The 24173-nt window shown below is 41.2% G+C and overlaps 1 protein-coding gene across 3 annotated transcripts in view; it reads right to left on the minus strand.

The window, feature by feature from the left end:
• The window catches only part of SATB2 (SATB homeobox 2), a 238710-nt gene that overhangs the window by 86761 nt on the left and 127776 nt on the right, over positions 1-24173 (minus strand). For all 3 annotated transcript variants that reach the window (XM_077272132.1, XM_077272134.1, XM_077272133.1), the window contains exon 7: positions 15742-16208. In XM_077272132.1, coding sequence (XP_077128247.1) covers positions 15742-16208 — 467 coding nt within the window. The remainder of the gene's footprint in view (positions 1-15741; positions 16209-24173) is intronic.

A 24173-nucleotide genomic window follows, 5' to 3' on the forward strand; every position in this document is an offset into this window, starting at 1 on the left:
AGAAAATTGGAAAACTGCATCATATGAGCGCCATGACAGTTGGAATAATATGAAATTAATTCCATCCATCCATTCAAAAGCCAAGAGATGGATGTCCAAGCAAATATCTGAGTTAACAAGTTGGCTCATCACAAGGTCTATCATTTCTGACGCGACAACCACGGCATTTCAGGTGGCTCGTTTGCTTCGTAATAGTGAGATCACAGATGTTCATGCAAGCAAAAATCTGAAACATTTTTACCCTTCCGCTCTTCTGTGTAAATAGAAAAAAAAATAGCAAAAAATAAAAAAAACATACCAAAAAAGATTTAAACATTAGGTAATTTTCTAATGATAGCTTACTTTTAATCTCTTCTGATCATTGGGAGTATTTCATATGTTCTTCTATATAGTCCCATAAGTGTGATTGTGAGATCTGGTGTCTGGTGACAGAGTGGGGCCAGAAGACTGCGGTGTCTGTTTTCATGAACTCCTGCACTAGTTAAAAGTACTTCACCATTGTATTAAACAGTGCATGTTTTTCATTGCTAGCAGTGCAAGGGTTAATATACTCAGTTGAAGTTCCTGGAGCTTTCCTACTGGGATTTTCTCAGCTGTTAAATGTTGGCCACTCCCCTCTGCTATATATGCTCTCATCTGGCACTTAGGGATTGCCAGTGTTAGTTCTTCCTGCCTGGTTCTGGAGTTGGAACTGTAAAATGTGGTTGGAGTTGGTGTTAGGAGTTTGTTCAGGAGATTGTTGCTTGGGGTTTTGTCTGTTTGCACATCCTCATCTTCTCCTATTTGGTTTCTCCTTCCTTTAATTCCTCTGTTTTCCACTCTGTTGCTCAGCAAGTGAAGTTTATATGGTTAGAATTTTCATTTATTCCTGTCCATCTTCTATTGATTTTTTTGTTAGTGTGTTCCTATACGATTCAGCTTCCCACTGCCATGAGGGTAGGGGGGCAAATCAGGTTTGATATAGGAGCATAGCAATACATATGAACCTGGTGTCTCCACATTCAGGAGTAATCTGGCACACAAGGATAGACTAGGGGGGCCCTAGGTCTTGGGACCTGGTTAGCGCCCATAATAAGTAAAGGCTACACAATGACAATTAACTCATTTGTACAATATTATATTTACTTAATGGGCTAAATAGATAAAAGCATAGACTAGATTGTAAGCTTGTACACAGGGCCCTCAATGATCCTGTACCTTTTGGACTATGTGTTACTATGTAATGTCTTTATAGTTTGTACATGTCCCTCCCTGCTTAATTGTGAATATGTTGGCTCTATATAAATAAAATGATTATATGTTATATAAGCATAATGATGGTTGAACTTGTAATCAATCAGTCTTACCAAGAAATTATGCCATAGTGTAGCACCTCACCATGGCATATATATAGGAAAACAACTTTAAAAGGTATCCCTTCACTAAGTCCTTTGTTAACTAAAATCTGATATCTAGCTCCTTATTCTTCACAATTCAAGCTTTGTTGGCATCATGGATGGATTTCTGTTCTGTTAAGGAAAAATGCTAAACTTTTAAGATGTGTCATTTACAGTGTAGCAGAACATCCCTTTAGAAATGTTCTGTGGCCTAATTCATCTTTGTTTAATCATGTAGTTATTGGAATAACTTTGTTAAAACACGACAGCCGGAGGTGGGAGAATGTTTCCAACCTTATGTGACCTTACTGCCTCTTTATTATAATGGCTGAAAATTGTACGTAGGAACATAAACTCCTTGTGAATTTTACAATGACATCTATGTAGCACCAGTACAAGTTCCGACAAACACAGAAGACATGATTATGTTCCATTAACTAATAAACGTCAAAACAAAGAGCCAGTTATCAAAAATCAGAAATGACTATTTGTGTTGTTTTGCATTACATGTGGACAGTATCTACACCCATCACTCAAATCCTAAACAAAAGACACTTCTCTGTATCATGATCCTAACCTACTGTGCCTACGATTAATGCCGGATGCAAAAAATTACCAACAAAAGTAAATCATTGCAGTCAGATGTTTTTAACATTATGTGCTGTAGATGTTAAATAATTTGTCAAAATCACATTTATACTCACAAATGATAACTAGCACATGAAATGCTATTAATCATCAGTACAGCTTTTCTTGTCTTTATATTTTTATACTTTTCGATTTGGCTTTTCCATCACCTGGCATCCTACCTGGACTCTTCTGCATTAGTATTGCAAGTCGAGTTGTGTTGTTTGCTGCTACAACTTAAGATTCCTAGGGATTACCTAAATTTGCTATTACTTTGGAATCATAACTATTGCAGAAGGATGCAATGACATTCCTCTAAGAGAAATGCTTAGACACTGTAATATTACTAATATATGCCATAACTTACTGATTTATAGAAGTCCAACCCCAATAACTAACATAAAGACTAGGATAACTGGGACACAACGCTAGTTCACAAAAGCTTTTTTGTTTTGTTTTCCCACACTGACCAATATTGACCCAGTACTGTACAGGTATAGCAACGCCTTAATTCAGTTGGTTGTGTTGCAGTTCTTTGCACAGCTTCTGGTTGGGAGCAGCTCCATCCAAAAGAAAATTAAAAATATATTTCAAGGCCTAATGGTGTGCGCAGGCATTGTTGTTGAAAATATGTTCACATCGCGTTCAGTGGCCACATCAAGTCTTATGTCTGAAGCCACAGAAAGTGGGATTCAATTGTAGGTACTACAGGGGCCATTGACTGTAATGATGCAGACAGAGTCATGGTTTGGCTTTTATCCTAAGTCATATAGCAAGGCTCATTAAAGGGTCGATATTAACTTTTAGGATTGGTAATTCCAATAAACTTCAAGTCCTCTTCCTCTCTGAGGAGGCAATTTGCATATTTAATTTCCCAGAGGAGCATGCAAGCCGTAAAAGTCTCCTCACTTTGACATGCCAGGACTGGCTTATCACTCTTCACAATGAGAAACATTATCCCTTACACTCCATGTTCAGGGTGCAAATATATTCATTTATTCTCAATATTTAACCCCGTTAGTGACTAAGCCAATTTGAGCTAATGACCAGGCCAATTTTTTCAATTTTGACAAGTGTAACTTTATGTGGTTATAACTCTGTAATGATTCAACAGATCCCACTGATTCTGAGATTGTTTTTCATTACTTATTGTATTCAAGACAGTGGTAAAATTTATTTGATATGATTTGTGTTTATTTGTGAAAATATCAAAGATTTGGCGACAAATTTTAAAATTTTGCCATTTTCAAACATTTAATTCTCATGCCCTTAAATCAGAGAGTTATGTCACACAAAATAGTTAATAAATAACATTTCTCACATGTATACTTTACATCAGCACTATTTTTAAAACATATTTTTTTGTTAGGAAGTTATAAGGGTTAAAAGTTGACCAGTGATTTCTCATTTTTACAACAATAATTACGAAACCATTTTTTTAGGGACCACCTCACAGTTAAAGTGACATTGGGGGGGCCTATATGACAGAAAATGCCAAAAAGTGACACCATTCTAAAAACAGCCTCCCCAAAGGTACTCAAAACCACATTCAGGAAGTTTATTAACCCTTCCGGGGCTTCACAGGAGCTAAAGCGATGTGGAAAGGAAAAATGAACATTGGTGCGATTACAGTGATACCAGATTTATATAGTTTTTTTTAGGCTTTGCTGCTATCATACAATAAAAATGCTTTTTTTAAATAAAAAAAAGTTGTTTTTTTTGTTGCCATATTCTGAGAGCTGTTATTTTTTATTTTTTGAGGGACGACTTACAGATTTTTTTGGTACCAGTTTGGGGTACATAATATTTTTTTATAGCTTTTTATTCAAATTTATCAGACACCGAATGAACAAAAAACAGCAGTTCAGTTATTGTTTTTATTTATTTTTGTTTGCGCCGTGTGGGAAAAGTGATAAGACTGATTTGCTCATTAGGTTGGTATGATTACAGTGATACCAGATTTATGTAGTTTTTTATGATTTGCAATTTTTACACACTAAAAACAATATTTCAGCAAATTGAATTACAGTATTTTTCGGATTATAAGACGCTCAAGATTATAAGATGCACCCCAAATTTTGAGGGGAAAAATAGGATTTTTTTTAATAAAATTGTGGCGCTTCTTATAATCAATGCGTATTATTGTTTACCGGGGTGGTGGATGCTGTGAAACGGGGTCCCGGGTTTGCTGCTGGAGGAGGCAGGAGTGGGGTGATGCTGCAGGCTGCAAGCTGGGATGAGGGGATGTCCCAATGTGCGGCGCGCCGCTGCGAATGTTCGGTGCTGCGGGTGTGTCCAGCGCTGCTGGGGGTGCCCAATGCTGCACGGGTGTCTTCGATGCTGCGCGGGTGTCTCCTGCTGACATTTTGTTAAAGGCCAGAGTCCCCGCAGTTCCATGGTTTCCTGTGTGGTGGACTCTTGGAAAATGGCTGCCAACGGCACCAAGATCTCAAATCTGAGATCTAATTTCTCGAGATCTTGGTGCTGAGTTGTCCATCTGCGCATGAGCCGCCCCCGGCAACCATTTTCCCGAAGTCCACAGCACAGGAAACCATGAAACTGCGGAGGAGCTCTGGCCTTTCTCAAAATGTTGGCAGAGCCCCCCGCTGCACCGGACACCCCTGCAGCAGCACTGGACACCCCCACAGCAGCGCCGGACACTCTTGCAGCACCGCTGGGCACCTGCAGGAGATCCAGACACCCCCTCATCCCAGCCTATGGCCTGCAGCAATGGTAGCGGTAAGGTATATCTCATTATAAGACGCACCCCCATTTTTTTGCTGAATGAGCCATGTTAGTGCTTGTTTGTTGCAAAATGGTTTGGCATCCTCATTTATATCATATTTTTTTTACATATTACTATTTTATTTCTTTTTATTCACTTTTTGTGAGTCACTATGATGAAAAAGCGACATTTTTGGCCAGCGTGTTTATTTTTATGGCATTCTCTAAACAGAATAAATAACATGCCAGTTTTACAGAGCGGGTCGTTACGGACGCGGCAATACCAATTATGTTTACTTTTTTTGACACCACAGCTGACACCAGTGGCAATCGTGGCCTCTTGGCGGCGCTATTTCCTTATTCGTCAGCGCCGTTAAAAAGCGGCGAGGAGGAATAAGTACCCTTAATGACCGCCACTAAAAGCTATATCGGCGGTCATTAAGGGGTTAAAGAGTGTCTGAGTCAATACAGAATCAGTCTGTAGTTCAGTCCCACTGGCGTGATTTGTACTGCAGCTCTGGAATTTCTGATTGGCTTCTGTGTGTACGTAAGCCCCCTACAAGCTCAATGGAAGTCTGTACATAAATGAAAGATTTGCATTACAGTACAGACATAAGGATTCTCATACAGACAAGACAGAAGATTTACATACATAGTATAACATGCAATAAAAGATACAAAAAACTATGTGACCTGGTATGGAAAAATTAGTGTACTGTAAATTACATTTTTCTAATGTATATTCATATTGCCGGTAGGCCAAATAATTAGTAAAATGTTGCAGAAACAACATTGCAAAAGGCTGATTTTTAGTCAAAATACTACAGTATAATAGAGTACACGTGAGCCCGCAAAGCGTTGCATTTGTAGCCTCATCAACACAACACAGCTACCACACTGGCACCAAACCTACTACCAGATCTAGCAGCTGGAAATAAAGATGGAGAATTAACACCACTCACACCCCCACCCTATGATGAGTAATCTGACCATAAATCACATCTGTCAGTATTGAAGACTTCAACTATTCTACAAAGGCTAATTTGCTTTCATGCGATTGTCTAAACTCCTGCAATAATGATAACCAAACATGGAACCCACACGAAGCCCTGTAATTATGACAAGGTAGCTATAAACAAAGCATTGTCCCGGAAAGACTTCTCTGTGCTGTTTAGTTCAATTAGAAAAGTTTGACTTGAGCTTTAATTATGACATATGGGCTATATATGCAATAATATATTTTATATTCCAGTGGTCACAAAAGTGGATTCATGGGAACCTTATTCTCATGTCAATCAACCATTTTAACTGTTATTTCTAAAGCTTAGGATATTGTGAGATAAAAAATAAGGTTTGGTAATTTTTTTTCATATAACTTAACTGAACAAATAGCAAATATGTGTATTTTATGTGTAATATATATATATATATATATATATATATATATATATATATATATATATATATATATATAATTGATATTATATTTAAAGGGGTTGTCCACTAGCTAGCCAACCCCTCTTTAATTAGGTGCTCACCCTTGTAAAATAAAAGTATTAGATACCTACTTACCTCCTGCACTCATGCATTTTTGGTCTCCTGGGACTAGTGAAATTGTTATGCCATGTGGTTCCAGTAGCAGCTGCTGATTAGCTGCAGGACTCACTTGACATAACAATGTCACGCAAACCCAGGGAGATCCAGCAACAAATTCACTGGAATGGTGCCAGTGCAAGAGGTAAGTATCTCTTATTTTTATTTTACAATTCGGAGTACTTATTTTTAAAAGGAATTGTCTAGGTAGCACAAAATGTTTAGCGCATGCTAAAGGCCATGTTAAAAGGACTGATATCGGTGAACGATCGTTCATAAAAACACTCATTCCTGAAAATTGGACAGCCTAAACATGCCACCGATCCACAGATGTATGAAAAAAAGTCTTCTTTGTTGGGTAAATGAACTACTTATGCTGGCATAAAAATCAGCGTTGTCGGTAGCACATTGCTTTGAGTAATCTGGGGATGTGTTGCTGACACCATAATGCTATATGCAAGCAGAAAAATCCCAGTAAAGTGTTTTATTACTTCTTAAGATAGGTCTGCAGGGGGGTAACTGAAGGTGTCATAGCAAGAGCAGCTGATATAAATAAGTGCTATATGTGAATTTGTTATGACTGCACATTTGATAAAGAGTGTTGTATTTTATTCTTATGGCCATTTTGTGTCTTGGTTCTCCTGGATGCTTTGCCTTAAGACCGTCCCCGGAAAGGGGAGAGGTCGGTCCACTACGGGAACCATTACAAGCATAGGGATATAGTTTACATCACACAGGGTAGCATATAATTAACACAAGGAATTAGCCCACTAGTTGGGAGGGGTTATATCAGTTAATAGGGGAAGCATTTCCTGCTTCTAGGGAGTAGAGTTTGGAGTCTAGTCAAGTTATGAGTCAGGTGTCTCAGTGGAGTTCAGAGGAAGGCTAGACACTACAGTGTTAACAGGTTCTCAGACAGTGGATGCAGCAGAAGTGACAAGGTTCTGTCAGTGCCAAGTCTCCATGCAGTATGAGGACACATCTGAAGGTTTGTGAGGATGATAGAGCAGTCTTGGGCCTAGGGCCCAGAAGAGGCATTGAGTGTCGTGTCTTTAGTTCCCTTGAGAGGAAGATGTCGGCCGGGTCTCAGCGGAAGGGGAGGATAGTGGGCCTCAGGGAAGTTGTACTGCACGATAGAAGGTCCCTGGTACCAATAGTGAAGGTTAAGGCGAGGGCAAGTCTGCCAGAACTGAGACAAGGACTGACAGTACTAGGACAAAGGGAACATCACCAAAAAGGGACTTTGTGTCAACCTGTATGATGATGCACTCGCGTGTAATTGCACAGCAAAGCTGAGCCAGTTAAACCGGACCCAAGGTCTCCTGTCTTGTCTGTAGCCGGTTCTGGTTCCATGGATGGGTAAGTAACAAGGACTCCAGAATGACAAATGAGTAAAGAATGAACTACACAGCACAACACACAGAAGTCAGACTCCTGTTCAGAAGAGGAATTTCAGGGCAAAGAAAACTCAGTATTGGCCCACCGCAAATCGGCCATATACCGCCCCTTAAGGTCAACTAAATCAGATATGTAGGATCTGGTCTGCAGTGGCTACTAAATAGAGTAGGAAGTGGTTCTGTTCTGCCCAAACACTGTTAGGTCTGGCCATTGCCAAATCTGCTGAGAGCTGATCCATTGCGGCAGATGTTGTCTCCCACTGATATGATACTGATAACCTATTCTGACATTGGTGATAACTATTTCAGTATAATTACCAGGTAGCATATCCATACCAAGATCAGACTGAATTGTTGCTAAGCTGAAGGCAGAGAACTACAATGAACTAGTGTTTATAAGATATATGTCTGTTACTTAATTTACATGTGGATTAAAATGCTAAATTCTTGGGAATAAATAAACGATATAAAGGTTTCAATGGATTTAAATTTCAAAGACCAGAATGCCCATATATGTGGTTTAGGGAGGCTGATCTTACTGACAGATTTGCTTTAGGCTATTTGGCTGTTTTAAAAATCAGACTTTATAGAAATAAATCTAGGTGTAGACATTATAGAGCAAATTGAGCACATTTTAGCAGTCATGCTTATTGGTTGATGGTTAGAGAGGATAAATGACTAAGCATTTTAAGAATAATATTAAAGGATTGACACCTTCCTTGAGAATTCTAGTAGTGTAACTTCTACATGGATTCTTAGTGTAATTACTTTTTTCTTCCAGTGTCAAAACTAAAAGGGCTCTCCACTTTCTCCAGCTTATTAATGCAGTATTCTGACAATAGAGATTTCCATAGGATAAGCCATGCCTGTCAGCTCAGTAGGGGTCCTGTATGAAGAATGATAGAATGTTTTTATAAACATTTTCGGAAAGTTCATTTTTTGTATATTTACCATTTCTCCTCCAGTTCTTACTGAAAAATATTGATTTTCTCTTTTATCCTTTACTGCACAATAATGCATAAAATATTATATTTTTAATAGATATCTTTATACTTTGACCAATCACTAATCAGTTTACATCACCCTTATGAGTTTCAACTCCTTGGAATTCAGACTATTTTCAAGTGGATGGAGCCAAGTGCGAATTGGATGGAAGACACAAGTGTCCTTCTGAGGAGAACGCTGATTCTTAGCCAGCATCTTCTGTCTGGCAACCTGACTGTTCTATTCACTGGATTTAAGTTCCTGGGAACCAGACTTCTACAATAAGGGTGGAGTTTATCCTCTCTGGATTCAGGCCTGAATTTGTTTTTTACTGGATTTGGCTACTGTGTGAAAACATTGGCAAAAGAATTGTTCACTTTTGAAGTGTAGACAGAAACTGTGAACACTTGGGGCCTCATGATGTGTCTAACCAGCCATGAGCATTGACAGCAGCTCTAAATGATGAATTATATCTAAAGAACATTCCTTTATTCCTGCCCGGGGAACGAACAAAAATTGGTCAAAGCATTATTAAGTATTAGCAACTGATATGCATATCAAATCTACAATGTTAAAAATGTTCTCAATCTGTTCTTTCTTTGCCTGTTAAGCTATGATTCGGGGGCTTGCATAGAGCTTTGTTCACATTGATTTTGGACCATACAGTTGAGATATTCAGTATAGAATAGAACAACCTGAGTAAACATTATGATATATGTCTGATGAATTTGCCATATGTGGAGCAAATATAACCTCACGCATTGTGCAAATCACTGTATTATGACCATTATCCAATATTACATGCATGCATTTCAATACATAAAATAAAATTGGTGATAGATAGAAAGTGGTGATATAATTAATGTATTGTGTCTTGATCTAGAATTATGGAAACATATACAACTACGTGTTCTAAAATAAATGAAAAAAAACACACTTGCGGCATTTCTGGGTAAGGCAGTTAGCCTACAATTAACTAGTCAAATTTATTGACCAATAATTATGAAAGCAATAATTATTTAGATTACATTTGACAGGGAATCTGTCACCAGGTTTTTGCCATTTAATAGGAGAGCAACACAATTATCCTAAGTCATGTGACAAGGCTCGTTAAAGGGTTGACATTGACTTCTAGGATTACTACTTCCTCTCTGAAGAGAAAATTTGAATGTAAAGACAGATACTCTGATTCCAGTGCTTTGTCACCTACTAGGCTGCTTGCTGTAGTTTTGATAAAATCACTGTTTTGTCATCATGAGATTGTCTCTAGAAAACTAGTAAACCTGCTGCCAGTTTAGGACTCCATATTAATGAGCTTTGTATAACCCCTGCCCAAAAATAAAAAAGAATACATCCATTGTTACAAAGCCTATATTATCATTTTCTCTTTTGTAACTTTCTACTTTTATGAATTGTTAAAAGTTTAGTACATTGTAAGGCCACATGTCTGACACTATGTCGAGCATTGTGATTAGTATTTTACTATGAGTGGTCTTGTAAATGTAGTTGCCATTTCGATGGAGTGTGTACAGCGTAACTGGTATAAGCAATATACTAATTATATTGAAATTATGTCAACAAGTTTACTTAAAATAATGTAAAAAAAAATTTTGAGTTCTGTAATTGGCTTCACATGTTCACGTCAGGGGATGACACACAGTGTGATGTGCATTACCCACCCCACATGACCAAGTGAAATAAAATCACAGGCCTTAGACTGGCTGCAGTACAGTGGAGAAGAAAAATTAGGGATCTGTGATGGAGGCAGCACAAGGAAAGGTGAGTGAGCATGTTTTTTTATTTTAGCCCTTTCACAGTGCTCAAAAGAAAGCCATTTTGCTGGACTCCAGCGAATCGTAGATCCAAAAATTTGGATTATTGCGGATTCTAATTTGTCAGGAGGCTTGTAACTGATTCAGTTTGTTACAAATCAAGTTGCTCAACTCTACTGTCTAGCGAAATATGGAAACATCAGACATGGAAGAGAACAAAAGTAGGAAGGAGTTGCAAAGACTCTGTATGAGGCTCGTTAGAACTCCAAGTGTTCACAGGAACCCTTACTCACCAATTATCAGACTGTTTAAACAGACTGGAAACTACTTACCAAAAAAGCAAAATACTTGTTCATCCGTGGCGATAATTTTTAAGCCGACTTAAAAATCATGGTTAACGCCAGCACATTATCCAGTGTTAACAGGTGATGTGCTACTGATAACAATATAATTCTATTATACAGAATAATTGTATTAATTATCCTTCAGTGTGCATAGAAAGTTGTTGGCCTGTGTAAATGAACGCCGATTCAATTGCTCATATCGAATCGGCAGTCGTTTAACAGCCATAGTCGGCTCATGTTGTAATAAGGGAGGAGAGGACATCAAGGGGGAAAAAAGCAAACATCGCAACTCTGACATCACACAGAAAGTGCTTACCCACTTAGCAGCACAGAAAGAAAATGTTAGGAGTCATCGTATTATTATTTGAATGCTAGGGGTGATCTTATTAAAATTTACAAAAATTTGGAGGGGACAGTACAGATCTTTCTTTTTACACTTAGGCTTGTAACGGTGACAAGGAGTATCCAGTACATCTAGAGGAAAAAAAGGTTTAATCATCATCACTGATGGTGATTCTTTGCTGTAAGTGCAGTGAGACTATGGTACTCTCTGCCACATGATGTTGTAATGGTCGATTCACTAAAAAAATTCAAGCAGAGTCTGGATGACTTTCTTGATGAATATAATATTAAAGGTTATGGGCACTAGATTCTGTGATGGGATGTTGATCCAGGAAACTAGTCTGATTGCCATGTTTGGAGTCAGGAAGGAATTTTTCCCAATTAACATTTCCCTCATGGAGTTTTTGCCTTCCTTGATCTGCTCATGTTCTTGATCAATATGTTAGGCTGTAGGTTGAACTCAATTGCTTATGTCTACCTTCAACCTTTAAAACTATGAAACTATTAAACCAGCATAGGATAGTGGCCAGAACCAAAACATGCAGACCCTAGCATTTTCACACTTTTTTTAAGGAACACATACATATTACATAGCTGTCAGTCGAGACTAGAGATGGGTGGACCACTGGATGTTCGGGTCCGGCGGGTTCAGCCGAACAGTTATAAAAAAGTTCAGGTTCGGGTACCAGAACAGTACCCGGATCTGAACTCAGACCCCAATCACTTGAATGGGTGGCCCGAACATCCAGTGTTCGCTACGCTGTTGTGTGCATGACAGCTCAGCAAACACTGCTTCTGATCGGCAATAAAATTATTACAGGCAGTCAGACAGCCCCGGTTCCCACACTGTCAAATGACAGTGTGACCCTCAGCTGTGATTGGAGGTAAAAAGTGTACCTCCAGTAACTGGTGTCGGCTGATGGGACTAGTGCTTCCATCAGCCTACGCCTGCTGCCGCTAGTAACAGCGAGTGCAGGTGGCAGCTAATGAGAGTATTCATCAGCCGGCGCCTGAGCTGTAAACAAATAATTTTTAAAAAATGGTGTGGTTTCCACTGTATTTTTGATAATTAGCTAGGCAAAACTAAGCTTTAGCAAGAATTGTTACCAAGGATAGACGGGTCCCCATGCCGTATTTTTTTAAATTATTTAAATTAATAATTAATAAAAACATTGTGGGGTCCGCTCATTTTTGATAACCAGCCAAGCTAAAGGAGACAGCTGAGGGCTGGTATTCTCAGGCTGGTACGGGGCCATGGACATTGGCTCCCCCAGCCTAAAAATAGCAGCCCCCAGCTGCCCATAAAAGGCACATATATATGATGGGCCAATTCTGGCAATTTGTTCTTCCCACTTGCCCTTTTGCTATGGCAAGTGGGGTAATATTTGTGGGGTTGGTGTCACCTTTGTATTGTCTGATGAGATGAAGGCCATTGCTTAGTAATGGAGAGGCATCTATAAGACACCTATCCATTACTAATACTACAGTTGTATGGTAAATAAACACAGCAGGTATAAAGTCCTTTAATTTAAAGAATGACACAGACTCTTTTACTGATTCTAAATTAAGCCATAATCACGTCATCGCCCATTCCATTGAAGCCCCCGTCTTCTGTAATAAAGCAAAAATAAACAACAACCATATCCCTCACCTGTCATTCTGTCCAACACCTTAATCCATGTCTGGGGATAATCAGTTTTGAGCCTGAATGGTGCCAAGATGCGATCGCCCAGACTGAGAACTTAGGAATGAGCTGCTATGAGCACAGCCTCATTGACTAGCAATGATATCATCAAGGTTACCGCCAGTCACTGATGCTGCGTTCCCAGCTGGGCTCCTGAACTGCTGTGACCTCAGTGAGATCCCCGCTAGCACAGTGAAAAAATGTCTCACGGTGCAGTGCTGCGCTCAAAGAGTTCACTGCAGTCCCCGGTGAGAAATTTCTCCTGATGAACTCACAGCTGCAGCATGAGGCTTTTTCTCAATGTACGAGCAATGATATCACAGAGGTCACCGCATTTCAGGTGCCTGGCTGGGAACGCAGCTTCAGCGACTGGAGGTAACCTCGATGATGTCACTGCCGCTCACTGAGGCAGAGCTCGCAGCAGCTTATTCCTCAGTGGTTCTGAGCCTGGATGTTCACATCTTGGCACCGTCCAGGTTGAAAACTGTTTATCCTCCTGACATGGATTACAGCATGTGACAGAACGATGGACAAGTGAGGGATATGGTTGTTTTTTGCTTTTATTTTATTATAGAAGAAGAGGGCTTCAATGGAAAGGGCAATGATGTAAGTATGGTTTAATTTAGAATCATTATAGGAGTCGGTATCATTCTTTCAATTAAAGGACTTTATACTTGCTGTGTGATTATTTACAATATAACTATAGGATGAGTAATGGATAGGTGTCTTATCGATGCCTTTCCATTACTAATTCATGGGCTTGATGTCACCAGACAATATAAAGGTGACATAAACCCCTTTTCTGGGTGGCTGCGGGCTGCTATTTTCAAGCTGGGGGGCCAATATCCATGGCTTTTTACAAGCCTGAGAATACCAGCCCCCAGCTGTCTGCTTTAGCAAGGCAGTTTGTCAAAAATGGGGGTGACCCCATGCCATTTTTTTAAATTATTTATTTAAATAATTTAAAATAACGGTATGGGGACTCTTCTATTCTTGATAACCAGTCTTGCTGACAGCTGAGGGCTTCAGCCCCCAGGTGTGAGTTTTGCCTGGCTAGTTATCAAAAATACAGGTGAACCCACGCCGATTTTCTATTTAATTATTTATTTAGAGCACAGGCGCTGGCTGATGAATACTCCCATCAGCTGCCACCTGCTCTCACTGTCAATAACAGCAGCAGATCAGGCATAGTCTGATGGGATCAGTAATCCCATCAGCCGACACCAGTGACCAGAGGTGAACATTTTACCTCCGATTACAGCTGTGAGCTCATGCTGTCATTTGACAGTGTGGAGGCCACGGATCTCTGACAGGTGGTAATGATTTTACTGCCCATGAGAAGCAGTGTTTGCTGCAAGGTCATGCACATGACAGTGGAAGGAACACCCGGTGTTCAGGGGGCCGAACTCGAACAGTAATACAGAATTTCTGGTGAAGTCCACATTCGGTGTCTGTGCCCAAACAGTAGGTGTAGGGTACAGAAACCGAACTTTGCTACTTGGGTCACCCATCCCTAGGCGAGACAGATGTGTCTACCAACCACAAAATTTCTACTGTGCTCTTTATGAGACAAGCACTGCCATATTCCTCTGGCAGTGACTCACCTCCATGAACAAAATGATTAGCCATGGAAATTCAACAGGTCTTCTCTCCCCGACGTTATCTGTCAAGGGAGAGTCAGAAGGACTCAAATCACATACGATAGTTGGCCAATCCCACTGGGTGTGTACAACTTTTATCCAGTGTGAATGTGGTCTTTTAGTCAAAGATCTAGCACACTACTCTCAAGATGTTGTTTCATTAGTTGCTGGCAGAGCTGTTGTAGGACTGTTAAGACACAGCAGCGCTGAGATACTAGGGGGCACATGACCGCCATGTCCACTAAAAGCAGCGACTTAGACGCTGGAAAAGAAAGATGTTATACTCTGCTTTTGCCTTCTCCTCATCATCCTGGCTGTAAGTCATTTTATTTATCTTTTATTTTCCTAAATTGGTTAATGATTTGGATAAACAGCACTTATAAATATTTAGTAATTTGGGTAAAAACTAAAAACTAATTGCACTTAAAATTGATTTATAAATTGTAATAACATTACTATTATTATATGGTTCTGAATTTTTCGAAGATAAGATGTACTATTTAGCATTTTTTGCTTGAAAATCGCTTCCTAGTGAACAGGCAAGGGAAGCTAGTGCCACCAGACAACCCGTACTGGTTTCTTATTTTACAGTAATTTACTACTTTGCTCAGCTCCTTGGAGAAGCCGAGCACCGGGAAGCAAGGGAGAAACTGTGCACTCAATAGCGCACTTGTATAAAGATCAATCTAAGCCATTATTGTAGCATGTATATTTTCTTAAAAAATGCAAACAAAATACAGAGGTCCTAATTATAGTCAAGTAAAAACAGCTAAAATTCATATTTTAAAAGATGACTATGTGACTTATTCTAATGTTAGCCTAAGTACTCATAAAAGATTAATCCATATGGTCTAATTATTGAGCTTCTATACCATACAGTGCTACACTTTTCAGTACATCCATCAGCATGAAAAGTAATACATCATGAAAAATGTACCAAAAAGCTTGATTAAAATTTCTCCTAATTCTTGAATTGCACTTCACATCCTATGACCTACATTAGAATTTTCTAAAATGTCTCATCTTATCTTGCAATGAGATTTCCCTTGGGTATTTCCATCTATGCAGATCTGCTCAAGTAAATGAGCAATACTGAGATCTAGGAAGTTTTTAATGGGATGTACATTTTTGAGTGTACAGGTGTTAAATAGGGGATATGCATGTCTTCATTTAGGTGAACGAATTCATGTCTTCCACTACATATAACAGTCATTCCTGGGTAGAGTTTAATAATATGGTGTAAAATAGTCAAATTTACCTGTGTACGATTGAAGGCCACTCTTGCAAAAACAGCTTGAGACACGCTTGCCCTTTTCAGCTCATCTCGGACTTGTTGGTAGATGTCTGGAGACACTTCTACTGATGAGTTGGTGGTTTCCACTGGTTTGACAGGTCTGGGAATTGGTGGATGATTTAGAAACTGCTGGTTGATGGCTTGAGGATGTTGATGAGCTAAAAGTCTGCTGACAGCTATCTGCTGGTTTATTAAGTGTGCCATAGCTATTTGCTGCCGTACCAATGAAGGACTGAGCTGAGGAGACAACAGTCCAGGGCTCATTATTGGCTGCAGGGCTGGTACTTGACTTCTTATCGGGGTGCTGTGATGTAGTGGGCTGTGAGGAGCTTGTTCATTGCTCTTTCCTAGGCTTGCCAACTGGTTTATATTCGATAGGTGTGTTGGTCGTTGACCCAGTACGCAGTAATCTGTTAGATTATCTCGTTCAACTAGGAAAAGGAGAATATTTTATTCAGACATATGTCCCAAGCCTAAAATAGCAAAGCACATAAAATACTTCCTTGCATTGCTAAGCTATACATTGGTCTTTTACATCAGAAAATATGGAGTGTGATAATTGTCTCCTGTATATCAATTACCACTGCTAATTTTTGATTCGAGAAGAAAAAAATGCCCTCAACCCCACCCTATTACTTCTGAAATATTTACACGTCCACAACCATTTTATTTTTAATTTGTGCTTCAGAATCTTCTTTGCATCATATACTGTAATTACCACTGGACAATATTTAAAAGCCATACCCAGTTAAAAAAAAATAAAAATAAAAAACATTTTCATATACCTAAGTTATACCATCGATTCAGTACTAGATTCATTGAACAATGGACACCACAGTGCATGATGGACCACATTAACCTACAAATAGGGCAGCAAAGTTCTGGCATTGGTATCTGTAGTTATAACCTAGTTGAAAAATGTTACAAGGAATCTCTAAAAGACATCTCCTATGAAAAATAATGGAGGAAAATAGCCCAATAGGGTTGTATCCAAGATTAAGCAGTCAATGAAGGTAAAAGCACTCACCAGACGTAGCTTAAGACAAGCATTGGAGAGATTCGCTGCCGCAGATCCACGGATCCACGAGGGACAGGCCGTTGAGAATACAATGTAGGAAAACGTGGTCAAATTCTGCGCTGCTGAATCATGTAGTCCAAAGATATTATTAAAAGTGGTCTTTATTCAACATGTTTCTGAGTTTCAAAGACCTCCTTCATCAGGAAATACCAACTCAGAAACGAGTTGAATAACGAACGACCACTTTTAATAATACCTTTGGACTACATGATTCAGCAGCGCAGAATTTGACCATGGTCTCCTACATTGTATTCTAAAAGTCATCTCCAACACAGGAGGACCTGCCTGTCCTGCGTTACATAGACAACCCATTCATTTTAACTAACACAGGGTAATGCTTTTTTTTCCCCTGCAGTAGTGTTTTAGAAAAAACAGAGCACTTAAGTGCCCACAATCACATTAGATGGTTGTCAGCTGAACAATACTTCAGCCGATCATTCACCCGACAGCCAACTTGACCATCTCTCTCCTACACTGGAGCGCTCATTCAGTCATGCGCTTCTGTGTTCTCTATGAAAAAGCCACCAAGAGACATCTATGTCAGTTGATTATCTCTGAGAGAACAAAGTGATCAGCAGTCTGAAACCAGACATAACCAAACGACTTCTCCTCTGATAATCGGTTGGCTAGCGCACCAATACACATTAGAGTGCGGACCAAGCCTACTTTAGTTTAATATTAATGGGGATTTTACTGATAAGATGACCTACAGATAACAGGCGATGACTGGAGGTCTCAGCAGAGGGACACTATGATGTGCCTATTTTTAAGGGACAGCTCTCTTAGTGATCGAGCCAATTTTGACCTTAATAAACAGGCCAAATTTTACAATTCTGACCAGTGCCACTTTATGGGGTAATAAGTCGGGAAAGCTTCAATGGATCCCACTGATTCTAAGAATGTTTTTAAGTGACACATTATACTTCATAATAGTGGTTAAATTTGTTCAATATGACTTATGTGAAAATATCGGAAATTTGGGAAAAATTCAAAAATTTTACAATTTTCAAAATTTAATTCTTATTCTCTTAAATAAGAAAGTTATATTTCACAAAATAGTTAATAAATAACATTTCCCACATGTCTACTTTACATCTGCATCATTTTTTAAACATATTCTGTTCTGTTAGAAAGTTAGAAGGGTTAAAAGTTGACCAGCAATTTCTAATTTTTCCAACAAAATTTAGAAAACCATTGTTTTAGAGACCACATTACATTTGAAGTGATTTTGGGGGCCTATATGACAGAAAATACTCAAAAGTGACACCATCCTAAAAATTGCACTCGTCAAAGTACTCAAAATCACATTCAAGAAGTTTATTAACCCTTCCGGTGCTTCACAGGAGGTAAATAAACATTAAACTTTTTCTTCCCAAACATTTTATTTTAGCTCCAAATTTGTTATTTTCACAAGGGTAACATGAGAAAATCGATCCTAAAATTTGTTGTGCAATTTCTCCTTAGTACGTTGATACCCCATATGTGGGAGAAAACTACTATTTGGGTGAACGGCAAGTCTCGGAAGGGAAGGAGCAATGTTTGACTTTTTGAACACAAAAATGGCTGGAATTAAGAGCGGACGCCATTTGGTGTTTGGAGAGCCCCTGATGTGCCTAAACAGTATAAAACCCCCACAAGTGACCCCATTTTGGAAATTAAACTCCTTAAGGGATGTATCTAGATGTGTGGTGAGTGCCTTGAACTCCCAGATGCTTCACAGAAGTTTGTAACATAGAGCTGTAAAAATAAAAAATCACATTTTACCCACAAAAATGTACTTTCAGTCCCATTTTTTTTTATTTTCACAAGGGTAGCAGTTGAAAATGGACCCAACAATTTGTTGTACAATTTCTGCTGAGTGTGGGGCGTGGTTTGCCAGGGGAAAGGAGCAGACGTGTTCCTTAGGAGCTCCTGCCAATTCCCCTATAAATGCTACTTAAAGCTTACTAAAAAACAGAATATCTGCCTTTAATCCTTGCCGGATCATAGCAGGAATGGGACCCTCTAAGAAAAACGCTGGCACAAGGAAGATATCTCCCTTAACGGGAGTGAAAAAGCAACAGCTGATATCTAATGGAGGACGGCTTCCCTCGGGACAAAGGCAAAGTAGTCCTACACCTAACAGACAGAATTTCATCCAGCAACTGGAGGAGCAGAGATCGAAGTCGCAACCTAAGAAGACCCACAAGAAGATACAGCAACCTACAAGCAAGAAAATCGCAAGTTTGGGGACAATCACAGGAATTACAATGAGAGACAGGATGGCAGTGGAGCAGCACATTGTGAGGAATCGGCGGATGGACACTAAAGCCGAATCTTCATGCACACCTGGGAGAGGAGCGCTTCCTCCTGCAGCAGCTGCGGCTCTGAAAGGAGTGAGTAGGGAGAGCCGGCGGACTGCAGAGGAGCCGCAGTCCACCCGGATGCAGCAGTCAGGAGCCGGTGAGTGTCGGCGGGACCGGAGCTTACAGAGGGGCAGAGGGATCTCCCCGGCGCCCGGAACTACTTACAGCAGCCTCAGGCATGACGCGCCGGAGTTCATCCCGGTGAAGGAAGAAAGGGGTGTGTCCTGGATGTCAGCTGATCGGGCTGACGAAGAAAGCTGTGAGGTACAACGGAGCGAGAGGGGTGGAGGAGCTGGGACACAGGGCAAGTGGCAGATTAATGTGACAGAGGATTTAACAACATCTGCCACAGCCAGGGAGTTCAATGGAAAATATAATGTGCAGGAGTTTGGGTCTCATAAAACACTGCTACCCACCCTCATTAAAGCAGAGTCTATATCTACAGAGCTGGGAACACAGCCTGATACCACCAATGATATCCTCCATTTAAATAAAGAATCCTCTTTGAGTGGGGGTAAACCCCTTCCAGCAGGTGATACGCCAAAGCTAATTGAAAAGTGGTCTGAGGCGTGGACTGATTCGTGCATCTCATACTTTGTGGAGAGGGTTAAGCTGGATGTTAGAGAGAAATATGACCATTCACCTAAAGATTGCAGAGACACGGATAGGAAATCAGAAACAAGCGACAATATTGTTACATCTCCATCAGTCTCTCTCCTGCCTATCATGTCAAAAGGTGAAGAATGCTATGAAGATTCTTCAGTTTACTCTGACCAAGAGGATATTAACTCCATCAGTGAAGCTGTCTTTGAGGATACTACCTACTCAAATATTCCTTCCGAGGAGTTTAGTGACACCGAGGACTCAAAATGCTCAAGCAGATTATCAAAGGACTCAAATTCCAGCGATTCAGAACAGGAACAGTCGTGCTCTGAGGCTTCTGATCACTCATTATTAGATAACATTTTAGCCTCTGATGAACAACCTTCTGAGAGCTTTTTGGTCAGTTTATCTAAAGCCCTCCTAACCTCTATGAGTTTAAAAGGGGCTCAAACCTCTGAAAAATTTATTAAAAATCTCTTCAAAGACACTTTCTCACAGATCAGTGCTACCCCACACTCTGATATAAAAAAAACTCCCAATAAATCTCTATTCACTCAAAAAGGACCGGTCCCTCAAAAGTCTCATCGGGGTGTTAAAAGTGATGTAGAGGGCGTCTCCGGGGGCTCGGACTCACTGGATTATTTAGAAACTGAAGTGGTTGCATTTAGGACTGAACTAGCTAATTTTGAGAACTTTAAAAGGAAAAACAATTTAAAAATTCGTGGGATTCCAGAATCAATTAAAAAAGCGCAACTGGGAGATTATGTCTCCTCTATGATTCTCCATCTTTTCCCTGAAACTCAAGGTAGAAATATGATTCACAAAATCTTCAGAATCCGCAGACCATCTACTTTACTGCCGAACATAGCGGCAGATGTGGTTGTTTCTTTCTATCCCAACTGGCTGAGAGACTCACTGCTTAACGTAACAAAAGAACCAAAATTCGTCTCTTCTCCCTATGGCCCAGTAGCGTAGCTACTGGGGGGGCAGAGGGGGCCGTCGCCCCGGGCCCTGTCACATCAAGGGGCCCACCGGGAGCCAGGGCCACTTCTGTGATGAGACACAGCATAGGAGCAGAGCAGTATAATGTCTGCTCCCGTCTGATGGAGACTCTGCGTGCACGCTGCTATTAGCACAGGGCCGACTGCAGTCTCCCCCCTGCAGTGAATGGTTTCGCCTGTGTCTGACCTGATCATGAAGCTTTTCCTGGTTGCAGCATTCACTCTGTGCAGGCTGGGATTGGCTCAGGCACGCTGGGTCCTAGTGCCCACACCATGCATTTCACTTCCTGGTCCTGCCTGCAGTGCAACTGCAAACTTTATCAGTAAGTGGGATGGAACTTATTATGTTTATTCAATTCAGGTATGCCACTGTGAGACCGTGGGGTATTGTGAGGGCAGAAGGTGGGTGAGGGGGGACAGGGCACTGAGGGGTGGATGTGAGATGATGGGGGCATTGGGGCTGAAGTGGGGGAGGGGGACAGGTCACTGGGGGCTGAATATTATAATGTTTAGTTCTGATATTATATGTACTCCATCACATAATATTTGCTGTGTGGGGAGGCTGGAGATGGGGGGGTCGGGGGCTTTTGATACGGACCACCTGGGCCTTTTATGATTATTAGTATAAGGAGCCGCATACAGTAACCAAGAGCTGCATCACATTTACAGCACCGCTCCAGTATTATTTTTTATTTCACTGCTGGAGCGGTGCTGAAAATCCGCGTCCCCTGCCCCCTGTCTGATACTCACCTTCTGGCGTCTTCATCTGTTTTAGTCTCCGCTCGGCTCCGTCTCCTGCAGTTTGTGGCCTGTCCACGGTTCCAGTATTTCCTGGAGCAGCGCAGAGGTCACTAATCAATGTGAGTCTATGAGAGCCTCGTTCTGGCCTCGTTCTCACTCTCAGGCTCTGTGCACACGGTGCGGATTGGCCGCTGCGGATTTGCAGCAGTTTTCCATCTGGTTTACAGTACCATGTAAACCTATGGAAAATGAAATCCGCAGTGCACATGGTGCGGAAAATACTGCGCGGAAACGATGCGTTGTATTTTCCGTAGCATGTCAATTCTTTTTGAAGATTCCGCAGCGTTTTACACCTGCTCCTGTATAGGATTCCGCAGGTGAAATCTGCACAAAAAACACAGGAAATCCACGGTAAATCCACACAAATCCTCAACAAGTGCACATAGCCTCATGGTCTTACATTGAGCGCCTGTGACATAGCTTCTAACTTCTGGCCTGTCAGAAGCTGCGCTCACAAGTTTGAGCAGTGCCACAAAATAGTGAATACGCCAGAGGATGAGTAAATGACCGGGGCATCCAAATCATGACAGGGAGCTGCGGGCCCATCATACTGTGTATAAGGGAGCTGCGGGCCAATCATACTATGTATAAGGGAGCTGTAAGTCCATCATACTGTTTGTACGGGAGCTGCAGGCCCATCACACTGTGTATAAGGGAGCTGTGTGTCCATCATACTGTGTATAAGGGAGCTGCTGGCCCATCATATTGTGATAAGGAAGCTGCGAGCCCATCATACTGTGTATAAGGAAGTTGTGAGTCCATCATACTGTGTATAAGGGAGCTGCGGGCCCATCATACTGTGTATAAGGGAGCTGCGGGCCCATCATACTGTGTATAGGGGAGCTGCGGGCCCATCATACTGTGTATATGGGAGCTGCGGGCCCATCATACTGTGTATAAGGGAGCTGCGGGCCCATCATACTGTGTATAAGGGAGCTATGGGCCCATCATACTGTGTATAAGGGAGCTGCGGGCCAATCATACTGTGTATACGGGAGCTGCGGGCCCATCATACTGTGTATAAGGGAGCTGCGGGCCCATCACACTGTGTATAAGGGATCTGCAGGCCCATCACACTGTGTATAAGGGAGCTGTGTGTCCATCATACTGTGTATAAGGGAGCTGCGGGCCCATCATACTGTGTATAAGGGAGCTGCGGGCCCATCATACTGTGTATAAGAGAGCTGTGGGCCCATCATACTGTGTATACGGGAGCTGCGGGCCCATCATACTGTGTATACGGGAGCTGCGGGCCCATCATACTGTGTATACGGGAGCTGCGGGCCCATCATACTGTGTATAAGGGAGCTGCGGGCCCATCATACTGTGTATAAGGGATCTGCGGGCCCATCATACTGTGTATAAGGGAGCTGCGGGCCCATCATACTGTGTATAAGGGAGCTGCGGGCCCATCATACTGTGTATAAGGGAGCTGCGGGCCCATCATACTGTGTATAAGGGAGCTGCGGGCCCATCATACTGTGTATAAGGGAGCTGTGAGTCCATCATACTGTGTATAAGGGAGCTGTGGGCCCATCATACTGTGTATAAGGGAGCTGCGAGCCAATCATACTGTGTATACGGGAGCTGCGGGCCCATCATACTGTGTATAAGGGAGCTGTGGGCCCATCATACTGTGTATAAGGGAGCTGCGGGCCCATCATACTGTGTATAAGGGAGCTGTGGGCCCATCCTACTGTGTATAAAAGAGCTGCAGGCACATCATACTGTATAAGGGAGCTGTGAGTCCATCATACTGTGTATAAGGGAGCTGTGAGTCCATCATACTGTGTATAAGGAAGCTGTGGGCTCATCATACTGTGTACAGGGGAACAGTGAGGGACATCATACTGTGTATAGGAAACTGTGAAGGCATATTGTGCATATGGGAGCTGTTGGCCCATTACACTGTATATAGGGGGCTCTGGGGGGCATTATACTTTCTATAGTGGCGTTCTGTCAGCATTATACTCTGTATAAGGGAGCTTTGGGCTCATACTATCTATAGGGGAGCAGTGAGAACATCATACTGTGTATAGGGGAGTTATAGAACCATCATACTGTGTATAGGGGAGCTGTGGGGGCCTTAGACTGTGTATAGGGAAGCTTTAAGCTCACGATACTGTGTATAATGGAGCAGTACATGGGGGAACTTAGGGGACATTATTATTGTGCATATGGTCCAATATGGCGGTAAAGTCAATGTTCGTTTTTGTATATAGATTTATTTTCAATAACAGTAGGGTCATATTCTGAGGTTCCCCTATATTCACAATAAGAGTGCGCAACCGTAGCTGTAATCAGGGTTAGCTGGTTAGGGGCCCACTCAGATGTTTCGCCCCCCCTAAGTTGAAACCCTAGCTACGCCCCTGCTATGGCCATTTAGCCTTTTATAAAGACTTATGCAAGGATACTTTGCAAAAACGTAGGTCGTTCCAACAATCTACTCAAAGATTGCAACAAGCTGGAATCCGGTATAATTGGCATCATTACTCAAATCTGAGGTTTTATTACGCATCGAAATGGAACATTTTCTCTTCCTCAGCTGAAGCAATGGTCTTCCTGAAC

The sequence above is a fragment of the Ranitomeya variabilis genome, chromosome 7 (assembly GCF_051348905.1).
Source record: "Ranitomeya variabilis isolate aRanVar5 chromosome 7, aRanVar5.hap1, whole genome shotgun sequence".
Lineage (NCBI taxonomy): Eukaryota > Metazoa > Chordata > Amphibia > Anura > Dendrobatidae > Ranitomeya > Ranitomeya variabilis.